General features: G+C 37.9%; 1 protein-coding gene across 3 annotated transcripts in view; it reads left to right on the top strand.

Moving 5' to 3' along the window:
* The window catches only part of NFATC1 (nuclear factor of activated T cells 1), a 146,795-nt gene that overhangs the window by 79,283 nt on the left and 44,562 nt on the right, over positions 1-22,950 (top strand). For all 3 annotated transcript variants that reach the window (XM_050941808.1, XM_050941809.1, XM_050941810.1), the window contains exons 7-8: positions 5,934-5,989; positions 7,487-7,619. In XM_050941808.1, the coding sequence (XP_050797765.1) occupies positions 5,934-5,989; positions 7,487-7,619 (189 nt within the window). The remainder of the gene's footprint in view (positions 1-5,933; positions 5,990-7,486; positions 7,620-22,950) is intronic.

Genomic DNA, 22,950 nt, shown 5'->3' with positions numbered 1-22,950 from the left:
AGCAATGATGATTGTAGTATTAAATTGTTTGTTTAAAACTTATACCTGTTTTAAATTGCTTGTTTAAAATGTGTATAATGCCTTTTGTCTGGACAAAAAAATTCCCTGGAACCTAACCCCTCCATTTACATTAATTCTTATGGGGAAATTGGATTCACTTAACATCGTTTCGCTTTGTCGCTTTTTTCAGGAACAGAACTACAATATTAAATGAGGAGTTACTGTACCATTTGTTTAAATATTTTTGGATGTTTGCTACATTTTCAAATAAATTGATTTCAAATACAACACAGCATACAAAGCGTACAGTGCTCACTTTATATTTATTTTTATTACAAATATTTGCACCGCTGACTACAAAAGTGCCATGTAAATGCCTGTTCTCACTTTCTGGTGACATTATAAATAAGAAGAGGGCAGCGCTGTCTCCTGTAAATGTAAACAAACTTGTTTGTCCTAGCAATTGGCTGAACAAGAAGTAAGACTAAGTGGACTTGTAGATGCTGAAGTTGTACATTGTTTTGTTTTCGAATGCAGTTAAATAACAAAAAAATCCACATTTGTAAGTTGCACTTTCACAACAAAGAGATTCTACTTCAATACTTGTATGAAGTGAATTGAAAAATATTATTTCTTTTGTTTATCTTTTTTACAGTGCAAATATTTTTAATAAAAAATAATACACACTTTGATTTCAATAACACAGAATACAATATATATGAAAATGTAGAAAAACATCCAAAATATTTAATAAATTTCAATTGGTATTCAATTGTTTAACAGTGCGATTAAAACTGTCATTAATCGTGATTACATTTTTTTAAATTAATCCCTCGAGTTAACTGCAATTAATTGACAGCCCTACTAGGTTTCCTTTGGAGTTTTCTTATCCAAGTACACACCTGACCTAGCTTGCTTAACTTGTGAGAACTGGTGGTATCTAAACACAAGGCTGGTTGATTGCAGCTCTGAATGAGAGGAGTCCAACTTAATATCCACTCTCTCCTCTAGCATAGAAACCTACCCTTCCCTGAGGATATAACTGCAAATCAATCATCTCCATGTCAAGCGATAACATGAACACACTTCACAAGGAATGAATTATTAGAAGATAAATCTAAAACTTGTGACTCCTGTAACGCGGAAGGATTTGGATGGCAATGAAATACACATTAACTTGAATAAGGGTAGGGTAGGGTAGGCTTTGTCTGTAGGGCACCCAAAAATCAGAACATATGGTCATGCCATATTCTGCTGTAACAATGTCTCTGTTTGGACCCCAGTATTGCACAGTTGCTGTGGATCTCCTATATAATAAGGTGAACTGAGCTGTTCAGGAAATCAGTGTTGACAGCAAATTCACAACAATTAAGCAAACAATGGGCTCCTTTAGGAGAAAGTAGTTCCAAACCTTTGGTTGAAAAATATATCCATGTAAAAACCACAGGCCCAATTCACCATTGCAGCCAAGCTCGGCTTAACTGCAGACTGGAAGGAGGCAAAGTATAGGCAATTAAATCCTAGATAATATCTGTTTTTTTCTATGTCTTTGAGTGACCGCATGTTTATTATGGAAGCTGGAATATTTTTAATCTATTCAAGTAAAGTAAGACAATATAAGCGTCTACAAAGTCTCTTGTTATGTCCATTTCATGGAGGCAAAGCTGGAGTGATCACCAGACACAGATGTCATAGGCTTTCGGGTTTCTAGTTTTTTTGTTGTTTTGATAATGCATATTCTTTGATCTTGCTATTTCTCCTCTTAATTTTTGTGTGCCTATAAAATCTTCATGTTAATGTAATCTTCCAGCTAAACTGCTGGTTTGATTCTTGTGATCTCTTAAACCTCTAGCTATTCAGCAGCAATTTTCTGGTGTGTAGAAAGTAAACACAGTCCTAGAGACACATAAAGATAATTTCTGACATACACCAATAAGGATTAGAAGACAGCAAAACAATTCTTTGGAAAGCCTTTATAGCTCTTTGCCTCTAAGTTACCGCTATGTGAAGAAAAATACTGAAGCCTAAGAGACCACAATATATCTAAGTAACTGATACTGTGAGGTTTACTCAACTTCTTTTAGCGCTTCTGCTGTGTTAAAACAGGCCTACAATGCCTTTTTATGTGGAAATCTTCTAGTTGGGTGTGGTGGGGAAGCCGTTTCTGTGACTCATGCTTCAGGGAATTCCCTAATGATTTAGAATATTTTTACTTCTGGACATCTGCACAGTTTCCTTTAACTCTGCAATGAGCAGTTGATAGGAGTGAACTACAAAGAACCATTCACTGTTGAGCCATTCCATTTTAAATGGGTTTTATATATTGAAAAGTTCAAAAAAACCCATACTAATGAAGTAGATATACCGTGTTTTCATCACTAGTAACTCCATGTGCTTACCACCAACTGAAAAAGAATGCTAAAACAGAGCTGGACGACTTGCACTCAGAACAGAAAATGCTATCAATAAAGGCACATCACAGTTATCAGTCTTTAAATGTCAGACTTCCCAACAAATCCCTGTGTCTTCAGTTGACAATTACACTGATCACCAGCTGTAAATTGTGACAAACAGCACTAATATTGCCCTTCCAGACTCTTAGATCCATCCTGAGTAGAAAGAGCCAAACGGTTTCCTGCTTGCATAGAAGTTTTGTTATTTGTGTAGCTGGTTCCCCACACTCCAAAGCCCACTGAAAACTCCCAGAGTGGGGCCAAGATTTAATCTCCAGTAACTTCACTGGGCTTTGCTCTATGTTCTCTGTGGCGTGCCTCCCTTCCCCGTGCAAAAAAATTAAAACCCTGAGGCATTCTCTTGATCCAAAAGAGAAGCGAAATGTGAGCTTTGGAGAGAGATTTCCCATACATCTATCCCTTCAATGTACCATAACACAATGTTAACAAACACTCTGACTGAAATGAGGCATTTGATTTGGAGAGTGGATTTTAAAAATACTTTGTAAACATAAATAAATAAATTGGAAAAGACTCTCTCTCTCTCTTTGTATAACAACTGCCCATTTGGGTACAGTAATTCCAGAGAGTAAACTTTAACGGGAATGCCTGAAATGTGTCTGCTTCAGCTTTGTGTTATGTCTGTAATTTGAATTATTTGCATTTTGGAAAGGTATAAATTGCTCTGGTGTACTTTTGTTGGCCCTTGGCCAGGCAGGGAGTTGCCTTGGGCTGTGAGTCAGCCAGGCTGATGCAGATGTGGCAGACTTACAATGGAAACTTTTGTGGTGTATCGGTCCTCACTCCTCAGGCATTCTGACAAGAGACGGTATCCTACATACTTGGTAGGATACTGGGCATATGTGGCACTGGAAGAAAAATACTTTTCCCTGAGAGAGGCAAATGTTTCAAGCTCCCACAAATTGTTCCATTCCCATCTTTTTTTTTTCTTTTCTTTTTTCTTTTTCTTTTTTTAATTTCAGCTGAACTGTATAAACCTGCAAAACATGTTTACTGTGAGAAGTTGACGTAGTGGTCTAAGGTTTCCCTCCTGGAGTTGATCCCATTCCGTGGGCGTTGAGATTTCCTTCTCGGTTCACCAGACGTAACATGAAGAATTGTCTACTTTTTTTGTCTCTGCTTCATAACAACTTCTCCTCCTTATGTTTTGGTTAAATGAAATGTCACAAACTCTTAATGAGTCGTCTTTTCCCCCTCCCCCTTAAACAGCAAAGGTCTGGACATTCTCAAGAGAATTTCTTATTGGAGCAAAAGCTTGTGTTCTTATTAGCTTCTAGATAATAGCCAAAGAATAAACACAGCTCAGGATTATTTTATATAGAACAGTTGAGATTATATCATCTAAAATGTTTCTGAAAAAACTCACTCTTTGTCATCATAAAAATTTCAAAAGCACATAATGGCAGCCCTGGATGAGGTAATTGAAAGGTTAGCTGTAGAAGGAGCCATTTTATATTTTACAAAAATATTGGCAAGAAATAAAAACAGATTCCTGACTCAAGTCATTCATCTTGCAAGGTGGAAATTAAACATAAGAAAAAACCCTGAAGTTTGGTAATCCACTTACAAAGGCAAATTTAACACATGCTCACTACTAGACTGCACTTCTTTAGGTAAAAACACTACTAAAGCAGAGGTTCCTAAGCAGACTGTAACTCTGAATAGTTTGTAGTGCTGTCAAAATTCTGATACTTTCAGAATCATGTTAATTTTGACTTCAGTTTAACTTTTTTTTTTCATGGAGAAAAGATGGGTCCCAGTTTGACAGATTGTGGTCAGGTTTTTTTATTGTCAATTTAGAAAAAGCATCTGGTGGATTAATTCTAAAGTTATCCCCAGTACTCCTGCAAGATCTGTTTAATCCTGTCAGTCCTAAAAGACACTGCTAGAAAGATTTGAGTGCTGGTATAGCTAATTCTTCTCTTCTTTCTCCCTATTATTACAGTACCTACTGCAGAGATTTTTTCTTGTTAATTTTTATTTGGTGGCCTGATTTAAAATGGAGGAAGAAACTAAGGCATATATGCTGATTATTTCTAATAGAAAACATTCCAAATTAGCCGTGCTCTAAGTGTGTAGCATTCATACTGTATGTCTTTTTTTATGTTAAAAAGAAATAATTTGAGACGTATAAACAGTCACCAAAAGCCAGTTCCACTATAGCATTCCTTTCACAGTGTGAGTGGTGTACACAAAAATATTATTTACAGACATTTGTAATAAATCAGACCATTTTAAATGTGTCACCTCCATCCTTGGCATGAAAGCGAAGAGAGAAGAAAAAGTGCATTCACTGGTACCTTCCAGAGAAGCTGTTTTTTAAAACATGCGAACAGCTGTGTGGTGAAGTTCAAAATAACTAATATTTGCATTTGCATGTCCCAATGCTGCAATAAATATACAAAAGATATGACATCAAGTTTAATTTTCCCATTCACTCCAATGACATCTCATGCGCATTAAACCACAAGTGTCCCTGCTGCTGAACTCAGACAGCGATCTGTTTGTGGCCATTTGTACATATTTTTCCTTTTCTGGGCTCAGGGAATGGAAACCTTACATTTTGTATTATTTTTCTCATTTCCCTGCTGTTGAGTTTTGAAGCACTGAAAAACAAACACAAAAAATCTCCTCACTGACCACTTGTTCCTGTATCAGTGAATTTTTCAAAAACAAATATTTCCCAAAAGAAATCACCAGAAAACCTAAACCTCATGGTTTAAAATTAATCTCATATGGACACATTGAACTAATAGAACAGGACTGGCCAAAGCGCAGCCTGCAAGCCAGATGCAGCCCCAAAATTCAACGTGTCCCACAGACATATTAGGAGCAGATCCTTCACTGGTGTACATTGATCTTTAATGTGGAGGTGTCATGCATAGACACTACACTTCCCAGCAATGCTCCTGCTTGATCTAAGCAGCAGAAACTTGAACAGCTCTGGTCAGGCTGCTCATATCAAAATAGAATATTGCATGCTGGGACCTATTGAAGATGAGGACAGCTATAATTTGATACCCTTCATTACGCTGCTCCTTTTTAATCCTAACTTTTGGCTCTGATAGTATTTATCATTCATACATTTCAAAACACTTTCCAAAGGGAGGCAAGCATCAATATTCCCATTTTACATATGGGGAAATGAGCGGTGAAGTGAGTTACTCATATTAGTGGCGGATTTTAATCTCAATCTTTTTACTCCCATCCTAGTAACCTGTCCACTGGACCATGCTCCCTCCCTTTTAAACAAACTAAATGGGACCCCATGCTCCTGGCAAGTTACTTATGTGCCTTCTTGGTTGGGCAAAGTTTGGGCAACCCATCAACAGAACTATTTTCCTTCTTCCTCCACCCCAACAGAGGTTTCATAATGTGTCAATAACTGTAGGCTCAGGCTGAAGGGGAGAAAACAAAGCACAGAACTAGATTTAATTTTCTTCTTCTTTTGTCTTTTAGATGGTCACCATGTGTGGGAAATGGAAGCCAAAACCGACAAAGAAATGTGCAAACCAGTAAGTATGCCTTAAATATTGTAACACCGCAATTAAAAATATGTTTCATTTCTCTAGCACTCTTCTTCTAGAGTGGGCTTTCCAAAACTTTGGCACTCTTTCGCTACCCTGACAGATCAAGTAGTAAGGCCTTCCCTCTTGGAAACCTTTCTTTTAATGGGAGTGGGGACAAAAGACCTTCAATGAAATCTGTTCTGAAAATAAATGCATTTGGAATGTGTATTTTCAATATCTGGATGGGGCCAGCCTGTGACTTTTTTTTTTCTTTTTGCTGGCTCAATTCCACTTTGAGCTCAGCAAAGAAAGAAATACGGTTCTGGGTTCTGCTTTTGCCAAAAAACAAAAAAACCCACCAGACACAACACTTTCTCTGGCTTCCTTGTGCCTTCTCCAGAAAGATTTGGAAGCTCCGTAGGAGACCAGCTTCACAGTTTGAGAAGCATACATCTTTACAGACTGGATCACTGAAATCATCCCTAAAATGCAGCTATTTATAGATGGGAAGCACAGCCTCTCTTCCAGTCCAGCAATCCTACACAACAGTTTATTAGGAAAAGTAAAGAATAATTTATCCACTGCAGCAGAAATGTGGGCAAACTGTTTAAAGAGCTGAATCTGAAACCAGCCAGGATACTAATCACTATCAGTCACTCTTACTCATTCAAAAAAGTCCTTGGTGTCTTTTAGTGATCAAAAACAGAACCACAGTTTTACTTTTGGGTCTAAAAGTTGATGCCGTCAGCAGCTAAGTTTGTTCTTAGCACCCTTTTGGAACATGTTCCACTAGTAATTCAGGGAAGAGAGCTGTCTAAGGGATCACCAGCACCACTTCCTGTAGCACTTGGTGTCCTTTTGAGATATCCCAGCCATGCATTGACCAGGCCTAACCTTTCTGGGATGAGAAGAGTTGACAAGATCACCCTCCAAACTGACATGGCTGGAGAAATATGTTAAATAAAAAATATTTCATTGTGGAACATGGAAGTATTAAAAAGGAAAATCTTTTTGTGATACCAAGAGTAAGCGTGAATCACACCATTTAAAGCTCCTGTTCTTTCTATAGTACCCATACTGGGCATCAAAGCAGCTCAAACATTATTAACAAATGTCATCAGTAATGCCCAACTCTGATCTCAGCATTCTGGAAACTACTCCTCTAAAAGTATAAATCCCTGGCAAGTAACATCTACAAACTTGATACATGTGGTACAGCTTTGGTTATCCTTCCTTCACACTTCTGACCCCAGTAATCAACCTCTTTGCTGAAGAAACCCAAATCTAGGCCGAGCTGCAGGAAGTATTAGACAGAAAGGACCCAAAAAACATGCTGCAGGCACGACCTTCAGTCCCACCAAGGCTTGCTCACCAGTCAGTATGCAGTGACGATATTTCTCTTTGGGAATTCAGCAGAGACATTCCCATAGTTGATGTACCCGTATTATTGTGCAGAGCTACTGTCTTAGATATGTACTGACTTTCTAACGTTTCTTTCTGTAGAATTCACTGGTGGTGGAGATACCACCTTTCCGCAATCAGAGAATTACCAGTCCTGTTCAGGTCAATTTTTATGTCTGCAACGGAAAGCGGAAGAGAAGCCAGTACCAGCTATTCACCTATCTTCCTGCTAATGGTAACAATATATTTCTAACCTCAGGTAGTGGAAACTAGAGATATGAATATTTGCTAAAAAGATACAGAAAAAGATAGAATGTAACTAATAATAATTCTGTAGCTCACTTGAGCAATTCAGGGCTGTAATTATTGTTATAAAATAAAAAATGTGAGCTGCCCCACTGGGCTGTCTCTTAATTTGCTGTCTGAGGAAGACACCTTCCAAATAAAGTGTTTCCTTTTTGGTGATAGAAACTTCTGAGCTCTCTCTTTTTGGAACAAAATCACAACAAGCATTATTCATTGTCTGCACAGTCTGTGGCCGCAGGGGGACCCTGGATTGTGCCTGTGTCTGTACATGTTCAGTACATATAAGATCTCCTCATGTGGCATATGAGGAGAAAGAAGGTCCTCTATGCTCATGGGCAGCAGAAAGAGACTCGTTAAAAAATAAGATTGCTGAGCTGTCTCTCAGGCTTCCTTGAGAGACAACTTCCCAACCCCAGAGAGCATATCATTTGAACAATGCTTCTGATCTCACCCCATAAACTGTGCTGTGCTCTGAGCTGGAGTTGGCGTGGGATTTGTCCTGCCACCTATCCTTCACCTGCCTGCCTTTCTGGGGTTGGAAATTGAGTCTCAAGGTGAAGTGAGAATCCCTCCCAGTGTTACTTACAGGCCACTGTGAGTGCTGAACACACAAGCTCCTTGAATGTGGAGTTGAGAGGCCAGTTCTAGCCTAGGATTGGGTTGTGGAGTAGTTCATGCTATTTTCAGGATAGGTGCCTAGCCCCAGGTCAGAAATGAAGTGAAGTCCATGGCATCCTTTTGATGTCTGTCAGGTTGGTGGGCCAGAGGGACCTGTCAGTGACTCTCTGTATAACAGGCCATACAATGGAGTAAGAGGGAACAGACATTGCTAACTCTCTATTGAACAGCTTGGCTCAAGAAGCATTTTTCTTTCCCTTGAGAAAAACAAGGCCCATTGCACTCATCTTTTCCAGTTGGTTCTTGCAAAGTCTGCATGCAAGAGGGTATTGAGTGTACCACTTAGAAACTATTCCAGGATATCCTGTGAGAGAAATTAGATTACATGGCTACTTTTTTGAAGTGCCTTCTGTCCCCCTACTTTCTTACCATTCAAATCAGAAAATTGCTTTCCAGCTGAATCCTACTTTGGAGCATTGCTGAAAAGCATAAGAGGAAGGGAAATCGGAAGGTGTCTTATAAAATCCTTTATGTATATGAAAGGTTTGGAGTATGGGGATTTTCACAACAAGTGTGGTAATCTGTGCTGTTTTGGAACCTCATGTTGCCAAATGCTGTGAAGTGATGGTAACCTACCAATACTAGGTGCATTCAAAAGAGAGGTGTGCGCAATATTCATCATAAAAAAGGTAAATTTACTCCTGTTTATTTACATTTACTTATGAACTTTAAAATGGATCAATTTCAGAGAGCCCTTTTTTGGTGAGCTAAGAAGGTTTATTTAAAGTGAAAGTGATCTAATTGTTGAGGGAAATGGGTTGGCAAGGAAAACATGCTTAAATTCACACTTTTCACAGGTTTCCAATGTGAAAATAGCCGTTTTGTAGGAATTTTACACAAAGTAAAATGTGAGTTGCATGATATGGCTTGGAAAAAACAACACTGCAAACATTCTAGGTGAAATTCCATCAAATACAAATGCTGAATTTTACCCAACTCTAGTTTGAGGCCAGTCCTGACTTTTATCATGACTTTAATTCAGAATAAAGCATCATAAAGTAACAGGGAATTTGACAGCAGCAGATTACTCCTTAAATGTAATAGTAGGACTCTACTGAGATGGTTGCCCCAGGTTTTGTTGAATTAGCCTAATTATGCAAATCTTCTCTGCAGTGTGTATGTCTATGTATAGTCAAAGATTGTGTAACTCTTCTAGATGACAAACAGAAGAGTTATCATTCTCTTACATAATGCTTTCAGCAGCAAACATCTGTTGTGATGGCCAGAGCTAGTGCTCACCTAGCCATATAACTTCCATAGATATTTAAATCTCAAGTCCGTTGCTGACTGCTATTTGCACTATCACACCTTCTTTCAAACAATACTCCTTTGTTTTTCATCTACCTGGCCCTGATTCTCCATTGCCCTGTACCTTATGCAGTCATGTACACGAGTGCAAAGTGGGTGTAAACCACTACCATTCGGATTTGGTAGCACTTTACAATCTCTTTGCACTAGTATAACTAACTTCCCAAGAAGCAGGCAATGGAGAATGATTTCCTATTTTATTATGTTGAGCTCTTGCGACAATGTCATTTTTTGAAACACCATGGGCCTGATTCGCCACTCCGATACTGGTTTTATGCCCATGTAACTCCAGGGACTTCAAACCAGTGCAGTCTTGATTGACAGGTGTAGAACCAGTGTAAGAGAGTGAAAAATCTGACCTAGGAGACCCTTTTTATATATAATATATAAATAATTTTAAGAAACATGCTGATTTGTTTACGAATTCCCTTATGCCTACAGAAGTAGTAAGGACAAATATATTTTGAAATCACCTGTAATTATTCAAAGAGTATAATTTTTGTATTTGGTGATGCTTGTAGTTTGCATCATGCACTTTACTGGTAAGGATGAGACATCTTGACTATTTTCATATATGTATATACATGCAAAAATTAAACTAATAGTTTAGCACCAAACTCAGTTATCTCCAAATATGCTATATTTAATGCAGATATTTTTTAAGCTGCACTTGTTTATTTAATTTAATTCACAAGCTTCTTGTAGTTTGCCAAGATATTATAGAAAACCAAAGTTCTACTCATCAAGAAAAAAATAATTAAGCCAGCAATTACTATGTTATCTAGGTAAAAAGGTTTTAAAAAATAACAGCAGCGTATTTGTCCAGTTAACTCCTCCTGACTTGTGCAGACAAAATCACACAAAGTGTAGAGGCGATCAGGTTTTTAACAAGCAAATGTCAAAGTAATCATCAAGGATTAGATGTGGGTTTACGTGGCTATTGGGATATGTTTTGTAAATATTGCTGCAGTGTTATTCAGGCCTGAGCTACTGTATATCAGCTTTACCCTGAAGCCTGCAGGCTTTAAACTTTTGACATTATACACTGGACATATCTGTCACACAGAATATAAGCAATTTCCTTAACCTATTGATGTAGGTGAGTCTGCACAGCTCATTTTTTCATGGCCAAATACCAGAAAATATCCCAATTCCCCCCCACTGTTCAATGGTGTAGACCATTAATCTCTGCAAAGCAAATTGAGATCACCCTTCAACAGTCCACCTTTAAAGGTGGTCTTCATAGTAGCCTTTTTTCAATATTTGCCCAATAGGCTTTATCAATATAGAATGTAATGTTCACTTGTGAAGAAGCATTAGCCAACTCTGCATTTGAACTGTATTTTCATCTAGAAACACCATTAGTATTTGTGCTTAATATTTTTATTTTGTGTAAGATTGGATATGTTTTTGTTTATATGAGTTTGTTATATGATTAGCATAATCATTTATGTTAATAGGAATATTAGTGGACATAATCAGTAGGGTTTGGGGAATTATCTAATCTGAAGGATGTTATAAAAGAAGGAAAGCACTTAAAAATGTATGCTACTGTTAAAAATCCATTTGAGATTCCATACAGCACGTGTATGCTACTCTTAAGAAGGTCTAGATAAGACTAGGGTCCAGATTTTTAAAGGGGTTAGACATCCAAATACCTTTGAAAATCTAGCCGTAGTTCCCTATCTCAGATGCAGATGTTTAAAGTTGTCCTGTTGCATGGAATTTTGGAAAAAGTTGAGAAGATTTTAAGAAATTCATTAACTATTAGAGTTAGGTGTCTGCTTATTCAGATTTCTTTTGAACAGATACATTAAAAATCAAGGAGACCTTTTTAGGATTTTGTCTCTCACAAAGAGGGGCTTAGTGTCATCTAAAATATCTGTGCTGTGTGCAAGAGTGCTGATGTCACATACTGCTTTAGTTCATCCAAAAGTTCTCTCTTCCATTACATTTTGCCATGTAAATGTTATTTAACAAAGCAGGGAAAACAATCAATGAGTTTGTGTCCAGGAAAGATTGTTATGATGTGGGGGGGAGAATGTTAGGACTTCCAAACTGTCTCTGTAAATTAGATCTGAAAATAGAGGCCAAATTCTGCTCCCAGGGCATGTCTACATTGCCCCACAGCTCAGACTATGAGGGTGCGAAGAGCATGCACACCAAAAAGCTGAGCTGGAACTCCGTGTGGATGCTGCAGGTGTGAACTAAAAGGTTCCTAGTTTGCATTAATGTAGTCCTCTTCAAATAGGTCTATATTAGTGCAAAATAGGAACCTTTTAGTTCACACCCACAGTGTCCACACAAGAGGGTTAAGGTGCAGTACTTTGGTGGCACTGCTATTCACACCCCAGGAGTTCAAGCTGTGGGGCAGTGTAGACATGCCCTCAGATACACTGGTGTAAACTCATTTAAAGTAAATCTGTTGTCTTCAGTGAAATTATACCAGTGCAGCTGAGATCATAGATCTTAGTTAACTTAAAGCATTAGAAGGTGTAATAAGGTGTGTTAGATATAATAAAGAAAACCAGTTCAATCAAACAGGAAGCTACCATTTTTAAAGTCTAATCACATAGTCTGAGACAGGAAATACCAGTCTTGATCACATTAAAGAAAGGGAAGAGGCTGTTTTTTCACACTATTTTAAGCTATAAATAGCAAAGATTTTGTGTATTCAGTGTAACTTTTCCCGTTTAAAAAACATTGTTTTTTAGGAAAATTTTTGTGTTCCATCAGTGAAGTTAATAGGAAGTTGAAAAAGTTGGTGTACCTGTTACGCTGACACCAAAAATATTGTTTCGTACATTGTTGTTGGTAAAATATTTCCTGTTCTATGTTTCACTCATGCTTTTAACTCTAATGAATTATTTTAAAATAATAGATTACTTTATAAATGTTATCCCTACCACTTTTATTATTTAGTTAAATGCAGGTGATGAGCTGCGTGATCTTCATTTAAAAGCTTAATATATTGCATACATTTGGGGATGTTTGCTTCAGCATATGAGGGCCAATTTTCAAAAGAACTCAGCTTCTTTTGTAGCAACTAAATAAGCACCCAGTGTGCTGAGCTCTTTTGAAAATCTGGCCACTTATTTAGGGGCCTAAATAAAAGCTAAGTTCTTTTGAAAATCTAACGTAAGCTTTGAGTGCTACGCTCTTCTGAAAACCTGATACTTAGTTACTAGATATATCTTATTAATGTTTCATAGCTTTGCAGTATGAAAGTGATGAAAGTTCTTAGTGTGTTTATGGAAAGGGTGATCAGTGCCCACTGCATATTTTTTTCAGCATCCTACTCAGCTTCCTGCCTAAGTTCTAAAATTATCTCTTGACTATGCTGCAGAGGAGTACAATCAGCAGTTTTCTAGTGATTACATTTAGCAGTCACACCTCCATTTCGTCTCACCTCTTCCGCCAGCAGTTCACTTTCTAAGTTAACATGCTACATTAGTCATATTAGCTGAAAACAATAAAATGAAGATGTAAAGCAATGAGCTTTAATGGGACATAGAAAGCAACGTTTATTGATAGCCACCTGACACATTTCAACTTGGAACTTTTGGTGAACTTTCATATCTGAGGCTGGCAAAATATGCGTCCTTGCTATGTCTGCAAACTGATCATAGGATTACATGGGGAACCTGGGCCAAATCCTGTCATGGGGTTGTAAAAAGGTCAGAAAATGCACCAGGTCAGGTAACATAAGGTTAGAAAAAGGACCTGCTCTTCAATGAGCTTGCAAGATGAGACGGGTGAAAGTGGTGTGTGTGTGTGTGAGTGTGTGAGTGTGAGAGAGAGAGACAGACAGACAGACAGACAGACTAGGAGAATTGTAGACCCTGGCTTGCAGAGGCCATTCGGAAAGCTGCTGACTGACACACCCAGTGTTCATGACAGGCAGCTAAACCCAGATAAACCAAAGCAGAAAGAGAAAGTAACCCTCACAGCTGCTTTTGCTACCACACACTTCAGCCCCATAGAAAGTCACCTTTAGTTAGTTCAGGGCTAACTCAGAAAACCAAAGAATCAACAGTGCAAATGTGCCTGAAGGTGCGTGTAAATTGTATTTATATCCACTGTAAATCAACTTTCTGCTGCCAAAGCTGTGCAAAGAGGGGCTTAGTGTAACTGTGAATTAGGCCCAAACTCTCAAATATATTAGAAATGACATTGTAAGCATTGATAAGCATTCTCCTCCATCTTCTTTTTATAGGCAGCAAGATTCCTGAAGGGTGTGTAGTAAAGTCTGCACTAATCAGGGCAGAATAACAAGGAAGGTGGAAAGGCTTGGACGGAATTTTTCTTTACTTTTTTTTTTGAAGGTGAAAATATGAATCATGGTTGCTCATTTCTACACAATGTGCTGTTACAATTTATTTCATTTTGGCTGCTCTGTGGCTGAATGTTACTTTTGACATTTAACAGTACAACAAAAAGCAGGCAAGGCTTTGTCAGACTCCTGTTTCCACTTAAACAGTGGATAAATTCATCATAACTGGGCCATCAACTCTTGTTACATTCCAGCAGCTGAGTGTGTTCTAGAACAGCAGGAGAAGTGGAATCTCACTTTTGAGCCTTTTTTCTCCAATATTATGCTGTTGGATTCCGCCCCACCGTCTGCACCTCCAATGTATATTTAACTCTAGTGCAAGGGCTTCCATCCTTCAGCCAAATGAGAATTCCATTAGCCACTGGCCAGGAGTCAAATAGCCACACCTCATTTGCAGATTGCGCTCATCCTGGCTTTTAATAAAGAGATTTGGGCTATGGACCCCACTAGTCTTAGTATGCAGCACTCCATCTTGATCGAATGGCCTCCCGCAAAGATCACAGAGGAACATATCGTGATGAGACCTCTCTGTTGAGGTTAAGGGTGGTCACTTCCAACACTGGACTCTAGAGTTACAATTGACCTGTAAACTCCATTTTGGTGCCACTGGTCACTTGTAAAAGGTAATTCTGAGAATTCAGGGCTATATATTCTCACACCTTAACTCTCACAGAGCAGTATCTCACTTAGCAAATAGTCTGACTGACTTCAAGGTACTGTTCAGCCTGAGTCAGGATGCCAGAATCTGGCCTGTGGTCCTTATCACTGAAGCTTCCTGAGCTCTCCTCTAAACTTTAGCATTTTTAGGGCTATCATTTGCCACCCTTACACAGGTGATGCCAATGTGAATACTCAAGATGTGAATGTAATCAGGGTTGGATCATTAGGCTCTTCCAACTGGTTTAAAAGCCAAAAAGTAAAACTTCCGTAAAGGAGATGAAGTTTCAGATTGTAAGAGCTAGATAATATAAACATTTGGTTTTGTTCTCCTGGAGTGGCTGATCAGCATAATTAATCTAGCCCTGTAGTTGATGCTGAAGGGAATGCTGTTCTGGTGATTGCATCAGATAAACTATACATGAGAAAATGTATTTTGTAGGCTGTGGAGAAGGACTGTCTATTAAGTCTGAAGGAGAAGGCTGAGTAAGGGCTAAAATGGATCAAAATAGGCAAGATCAAAACATGCTGTAAAGAGTGATGAAAAATGACATGCTGGGGTAAAGCCAGATTAGCCTGCTTGGTGCTGATGATAGAGTAGGAGTAAAAGTACTGGTGATATATTAGAATGTAACCATTGATTGGCCAAAGAAACCTTCATTAGAGCAATTTACAGCACACTCTGTGTGTTAGTCTGTCTAGAGCCACCAGACTCTGGAGAGAGAGAAAGGAAGAGAAAACCTAAATAAGAGAGGGGCTTACAGAAATCCAGGGCATATAAATATTTATAGCATAGAAAGTGAATCCTGTGAACTAGTTAACAATAATTCCTGTGTTTACATGATGAAAAATATGCATGTTTGATTGTGATTCTAATCTCAATACACAATTTCCATCAATAAATATTCCTTTAAACCAACAACCCCTTGAAGATTACATCCCACACTGGCTGTACAATTCTGCCTGTATACAATAGGATGCATAAATTATGGCTACTCCCACATTAATGCCTCTTTGGGCAGTCTGCCCACAATTTACATTTTAATATTCACAACTCCTTGGAGGGAAAGCAGACAGAGCGAGGGATGCAAGAGTAATGTTAAATCTCTTGATATAATATTTTACAATATTGCAGAACCAGGGTGCCTAAATCCCACATCTGTGTATTTATTAGGGCTGTCAATTAATTGCAGTTAACTCAAGTGATTAACTCAAAACAAATTAACTTGATTTTAAAAATTAATCTTGATTAATCACAGTTTTAGTTGCACTGTTAAGCAATAATAAAATACCAATTTAAGTTTATTACAAATATTTTTGGATGTTTTTCTACATTTTCAAATATATTTCAATTACAGCACAGAATACAAAGTGTACAGTGCTCACTTTATTTTTATTACAAATATTTACACTGTAAAAAAGATAAACAAAAGAAATAGTATTTTTCAATTCACCTCATACAAGTACTGTAGTGCAATCTCTTTATTGTGAAAGTGCAATTTACAAATGTAGATTTTTTTTGTTACATAACTGCACTCAAAAACAAAACAGTGTAAAACTTTAGAGCCTACAAGTCCATTCAGTCCTATTTCTTGTTCAGCAAATTGCTAAAACAAACAAACATTTACAGAGATAATGCTGCCTGCTTCTTATTTACAATGTCACCTGAAAGTAAGAACAGTCCAGGCATTTGTATGGCACTTTTGTCACCAGTTTGCAAGGTATTTCCATGCCAAATATGTTAAACCAGTGGTGGGAAACCTGTGGCCCGCGAGCCGCATACGGCCCATCAGGGTAATCTGATTGTAGGTTGCGAGACGTTTTGCTGACATTGACTGTCCGCAGGCATGGCCCCCCCAAGCTCCTGATGGCCATGGTTCGCTGTTCCCAGCCTATGGGAGCTGGCATCTGGCTGCCGCTTCCCGCAGCTCCCATTGGCCGGGAATGGCAAACTGTGGCCACTGGGAGCTGTGGGGGGCCATGCCTGCGGACACTCAATGTCAGCAAAATGTTTCACGGACAGCAATCAGATTACCCTGATGGGCCGCAGGTTGTCCACCACTGTGCTAAATATTCGTATGCCCCTTCATGCTTCAGCCACCATTCCAAGTGATGACACTTGTTTAAAAAATAATGCATTCATTAATTTTTTACTGAACTCTTTGGGGGAGAATTGTATGTCTCCTGCTCGGTGGTTTTACCCACAATCTGCCATATATTTTGTGTTATCGCAGTCTCAGATGATGAGCCAGCATATGTTGTTCGATTTAAGAACACTTTCATTGCAGATTTGACAAAACGCAAAGAAGGTACTAATGAGAGATTTCTAAAGATAGCCACAGCAGTCGACCCAAGGTTTAAGAATCTGAAGTGCCTTCCAAAATCTGATAGGGAAGAGGTGTGGAGCATGCTTTCCGAAATCTTAAAAGAGCAACACTCCAATACAGAAACTACGGAACCTGAACAATCAAAAAAGAAAATCAATCTTCTGCTGGTGGCATCTGATTCAGATGATGAAAATGAACGTGTGTCAGTTCGTGCTGCTTTGGATCATTATCAACCAGAACTTGTCATCAGCATGGAAGCATATCCTCTGGAATGGTGGTTGAAGCATGAATGGGCGTACAAATGTTTAGCATATCTGGCACGTAAATACCTTGCAATGCCGGCTACAGCAGTGCCATGCAAACTCAATTCGCTAAACAAGAAGTAGGACTGAGTGGACCATTGTTTTATTTTTGAGTGCAGTAATGTAAAAAAAATTCTACATTTATAAGCTACACTTTCACAATAAACTACAGTACTTGTATTGGGTGAATTAAAATACTGTTTCTTTTGTTTATCTTTATACAGTGCAAATATTTGTAATAAAAAATAATATAAGTGAGCACTGTACACTTTGTATTCTGTTGTAATTGAAATCAATATATTTGGAAATGTAGAAAACATCCAAAAATAATTAAATATATTTAAAAGAAAGACATTGGTGTTGCTTTTCTTTTCTAAGTAATCATCTTTCCTTCAAGCAGCAAAAAGGAACATTTGCTATAAGAGATGATCGCAAGAAATCTTGATGAAACAAGTCCCATTTCAGACCTAAAATTAATCTATTCCAATCAGACATCTAGTTCCAATTCAGAACTTTCAAACAACGTCCTAAGTGCTCAAGCCACATTATTTTAGATTGCAACTGGGTCATACAGGCAAAGGCAAAGTATTTGGAGACCATAAAGATCTGACAACTGTGAAGTTTTGTTTTAAAAAAATAGAAAGAAAGCTCTAACTTGTTTCACATGTTTTTTAAAATCATATTTTGACTTGATTTACTCTTGTCAAAGTTGCATGATTTATTTTCTATCATAAGACATTAATCATGTCTCCTAGAAATTTCTTTTCCCCTCATATTCAAGGAAATGTAATACATACTCTCTCTTCATCATTATTAACAAGCACACAAATCAGATATCCCTGGGCTATCCCTCCAGTTTAAAAGAGTGCACATGTCTCTACAATATGTAGTATCTTGTCTTCATTTAAATATGTGTTGAACAACCTAATAGTTTAACAGCAGTTGAAAAACGTTTAGTAATTGAATTACCTGAAAGTGCTTTCTAATCAGATAATGGTGCTGTCTGAGAATATACACAAAATGAGATTATAGATATGATGTAGGTACAGGATTTTAGTCTATTTGGATACTATGCTGATACATACACACACATCAGAGCCCTTAAAACCACACATATAGAAATGTACAGAACAATCATGCTGACTAATTAGATAATTGCTTTAAAATTAAAAGATGAAATTCAGTAAAGACAGGTGCAAAGTACAGCACTTTAAGAAGGAAAAATCAAGTACACAGCTACAAAATGGGGAATAACTGGCTAGGTCATAGTATTGCTGAAAGAGAACTGAGGGTTATCATGGATCACAGACTGAATCTGAATCAACAATGTGATGCAGCTGTGAAAAGGCTAATATCATTCTGGGGTGCATTAACAGGAATGTCATCTGTATGACATGAGAGGTACTTGTCCCACTTTACTCGGTACCAGTGAGGCCTTAGTTAGAGTATTGTGTCTGGTTCTAGGTGTTACACTTTAAGAAAGATGTGGAGAAATTGGAGAAAGTCCAAAGAAGAGCAACAAAAATGATAAAAGGTTTTTTTTTTTTTTAAAAAAAAGCCTCAGCATGTTTAGTTTTGAGAAAAGATTGATGAGGGGGACCCGATAACAGTCTTCAAATATGTTAAGGGCTGTTATAAAGAGGACTGTGATCAATTATTCTCTATGTCCACTAAGGTAGCACAAGAAGTAATGGGCTTAATCTGCAGGAAGGTAGATTTAGGTTAGATATGAGGAAAAACCTTCTAATTATAAGGATAGTTAAGCACTGGAATAGGCTTCCAAGGGAGGTTGTGGAATCTCAGGAAGTTTTTAAGAACAAGTTGGACAGATACGTGTCAGGGATGGCTTAGGTTTACTTGCTTCTGCCTCTGCGCAGGGGGCTGATTTTGATGACCTTTTGAGGTCCCTTCCAGCCCTATGTTTCTAGCACTGCTACTCATAAATAAGGAAAGCAACCAATCAGCATTAAAGGTATCTGATTTCTTTCCCTAAATGGGGGCAGCAATCAAATGATTCCCATAAATGAACTATTCCTGATTCACGGGTTCCTCTGTTAGTGGCCATCACAATAATACCTGAGATGAGAATTGGGCGTCAGGGCTGTGTACTCTTTCAGACAGTTGAATCCCATCACTCTATAGAAGACCCAGTGGGCCAGATCCTAGTCTGTGTTTAGTCTGCTTAAAATTGTTCTTGTGCTGTAAAGCAGCCATAAAGCTGGCAAAAACACAAATTTTCTCTATCCCTCCATCATAGAGATGCTCCAATAGCTCCTACCCCATCATACCTCTGACATAGAGGGTACAGCAGGGATGGGGAGGGCCTTCTTTGGGTGCTATGGTGATCCCTGAATACCTGAGAGTAATTTATGCCAGAGCCTGGCCCAGTCAGGGGTGAATAAACATGGTTTAAAACTAGGTTTATTTCATATTCCCTCCCCCTTCCTTCTCCCTCCTCTAGTCTTTCATCAAGCTCAGCTCAGCCATCCCAGGGACTCTGGGTTAATGACTGAAGTTACTCAAGACATACTTTGTAGGCCCAATAAATAATAAAGCATTGTCATTCGCACCCCACACTACCACCACCATAGGCATCTAGGCCCTGGTGTTTACAAATAGGGAAGGACAAATGCAATAGGGGAAAATGGATATAGTACATGGGCCACATTGCCATATGAGTGCTGTGCCCCCATGGTGACTCAATCTGTTTTTCGTTTTGTTGATTTTTAAAACCTAGCCTTAGTCCTTCAGAAAACGTATCTTTTTCAAAATGAAAAAATAAAAATAGATTAAATGACCTATGTGTTTTTCAAAGATTTCTTCCTTTTCCCCCTCCTTTTCCTCAGTTCCTAGAAGGCTTCTGCATTTTCATTCCTCTTAGTGAAGAGCTGTTGGCTGAGAGAAAAATTTTTAATGGCATGTCTTTGGGTTCTCCCTTGTTAACAACACTATGCCAGTTGTCAACTAAGCAGAGGCAAAAAAGAAGCCACAGTTTACATAATCCCTACAATTACTAAAAGAGCACAGGTTGGTTTACTATGTATTGGTGCTGCTTTGCACATAAACGACTTAAAGATTCTAGATTGCTCGGGTGCTGTTCATTTCTGTGGCACTGGTTCAGTTCTGCCCCAAGATGTTACAATCTGATAGTTGTTTGGTGACCATTAGGAATGAATTGATTAATACATTTCCTAGTGGAAAATGTCCACATCACACACAAAAAGCACCATCTCAAGACACACCTTTGTTGAGAATCTCAGCAGAGAGTCCAAGAACTAAATGGGCCTGTAGACTGAGCTATCATCTTAATCGCTAGAACTGTTAGTCTCTCCATGAGAGGACTGAGACACCCTGACAGAGTATTGTGAGGAAGTTTGCATTCTCTCTGCAGCTGTTATATAGTAAAGCAGGGAATTTCAATCTTTAGGGTGGACAATTTGTCAATTGTCACCAGCAGTGACTTTTGCTTAAAAATCAAAACGTGGGGTGAAATCCTGAGTGTATTGAAGTAACAAAAATATGCTTAAAAGATAAGTAAAAGTGGGTCCAAATTGATAACCATTTATAAATTAGTGAGCATTAAGAGACTTCTAGATCAGTAGCAGATGAGATGACATGTGGTATCTTTTGGAGGGATGTCTGGTTCTCTGTTACAGGGTGTTCTGTTTGGATCAAGACTACTCGATGACAGAGCTTTTCAAAGGCACATATAGCGTTTAGTTGCCCATCTCAATCACAGACTTTAAGGCCAGAAAGTACCATCATGATCATCTAGTATGACCTCTTGCACATTGCACTTACCCACTGCTGTAATATGTCCATAACCTCTGGCTGAGTTACTGAAGTAATCAATTCTTGATATAAAGACCTCAAGTTATACAGAAGCCACCATTTACTCTCGTTCAAATCAGCAAACATCCCATGCCCCATGCTGCAGAATAAGGCAAAAAAAAAAAAAAAAAAAACCCCCAACCCTAATATCTCTGCCAATTTGACCTGCAGGAGAATTTCGTCCTAAACTCTTTTATACTCCTTTGAAAATCCCAGCCTAAATTGTCACTAGTGGTGAGACATTTATTCCCAAAGTTCAAGAATTTTGTGTGTGTAAGTGATGAAAAATTATGTAGCTATTTTTAATACAGTATCCAAAATTTGTAGATGGGTTCCAGATGAATGTTCTGCACCTTGAATGGTGGATATTTTGTTTGATATGCTCTATCAAACCAAGGGCAAAATAAATATATTATAGGACAGTAAATATCTGGATTGTTGATACATGTGTGGAAATGTAACTTGATTAGGTTACAGTTAATAAGAATAAACCTCTGTATCATTGAAATGATTATATTTTCTCTATTCATTTGTGTTAATAATGACAAAAAAAAGGAGGGTTTAAAAAACCCATCTGGATTGCTAAAGTGTAAAAGCAAACAGACTTGTTAGAATTGTCCATATATGTATGCACATATATGTACATTTTAAAAGCTTTTAGGAACCCACTCGTAAATGTGCATGATTTATTATTTTTCTTCAAGGCTTGACATATTAACTTTTTACCTTCTAAGAAAAACCTTTCAGTTAAACCCAGGCTTGCAACACTCACTGAAATATTTCTCCCACATTCAAACCCACACAGAGGGCCATTGTTTTAAGTCCAGTGACTTGATATGATGTCATAAATGCTAGTCTTTCTGAGCAAGAATTGGAGGTAGCTTTGATTTATTATAGCCAGTGCTGCTGCCAACACATGGTTCTCAGAGCTTCACATTAAATGAGATGACATAATGACACAAGTCCAGCAGACTAAGGTGATATCATCAAGCCATTTAAAAACAATTAGCACAGTTAAACTGCTTATCAGATTAATTTAGAACTTTGAACATTTTCATATTTTAATATTTCAAACTATGGACTGTCCAAGATCATCAGTAGACCAATCTAATGCATTATATAAAAGCAAGTATTTTAAAATAATTAACAATGATAAATCAAATATATGTATTATTCCTTTGCACAGTAAGAACCTGATCTTTGCAAAGCTTTGGGATTACTCAAGTGAGTAAAATTACTCGCATGCACAAGCCTTTGCAGGATCAGGCATCATGTTTGTTATTTGCTCTTTTATAAACTGTGATCTCATTGTGGTTATTTGTTATTGGTATGTCTCAGAGTGTAGCAAAGGCAGTTTTTAATTTTTCATTGTAATAAGCTGAGAGTCTGCAGTGCAGAGTGTTATCTCACCACCACAAAGCAGCCCTAAAACAGCATGCTTATTGACATTTGAGACTGCTGTATTAAATTAAAAAATAGTCCCGTTCATGCTAATAGTGCTGATAGATTCTGAACAGCTGCAGGGCTTTTTGTTGTTTGTCATTTTAACACTGTTTTGTAGCTAGAATTGTAGTGTCTCGTTCAGCTTGGTGTCATTTAAAGAAGACGTTTGAGCTGACAGCCAATTTGAAATATTTGACCTGATAGCGTAAAGTAGATTGTGTTAATACTGTTTTCTGTTAAATATTAACTCCAGAGCTATTAATCATATTCTTGGCATCTTGTGTCTTTTTCCCACACATAATATGGGGAATCGTATGTCACATGAAGCAAAACAATCTAAGAGTCATAGGTGTCCAAAAACTGAATGACAGAGGCCCAGCA

The sequence above is a fragment of the Gopherus flavomarginatus genome, chromosome 2, assembly GCF_025201925.1.
Source record: "Gopherus flavomarginatus isolate rGopFla2 chromosome 2, rGopFla2.mat.asm, whole genome shotgun sequence".
NCBI lineage: Eukaryota > Metazoa > Chordata > Testudines > Testudinidae > Gopherus > Gopherus flavomarginatus.
This window is presented reverse-complemented; position numbering and strand designations above follow the sequence as displayed.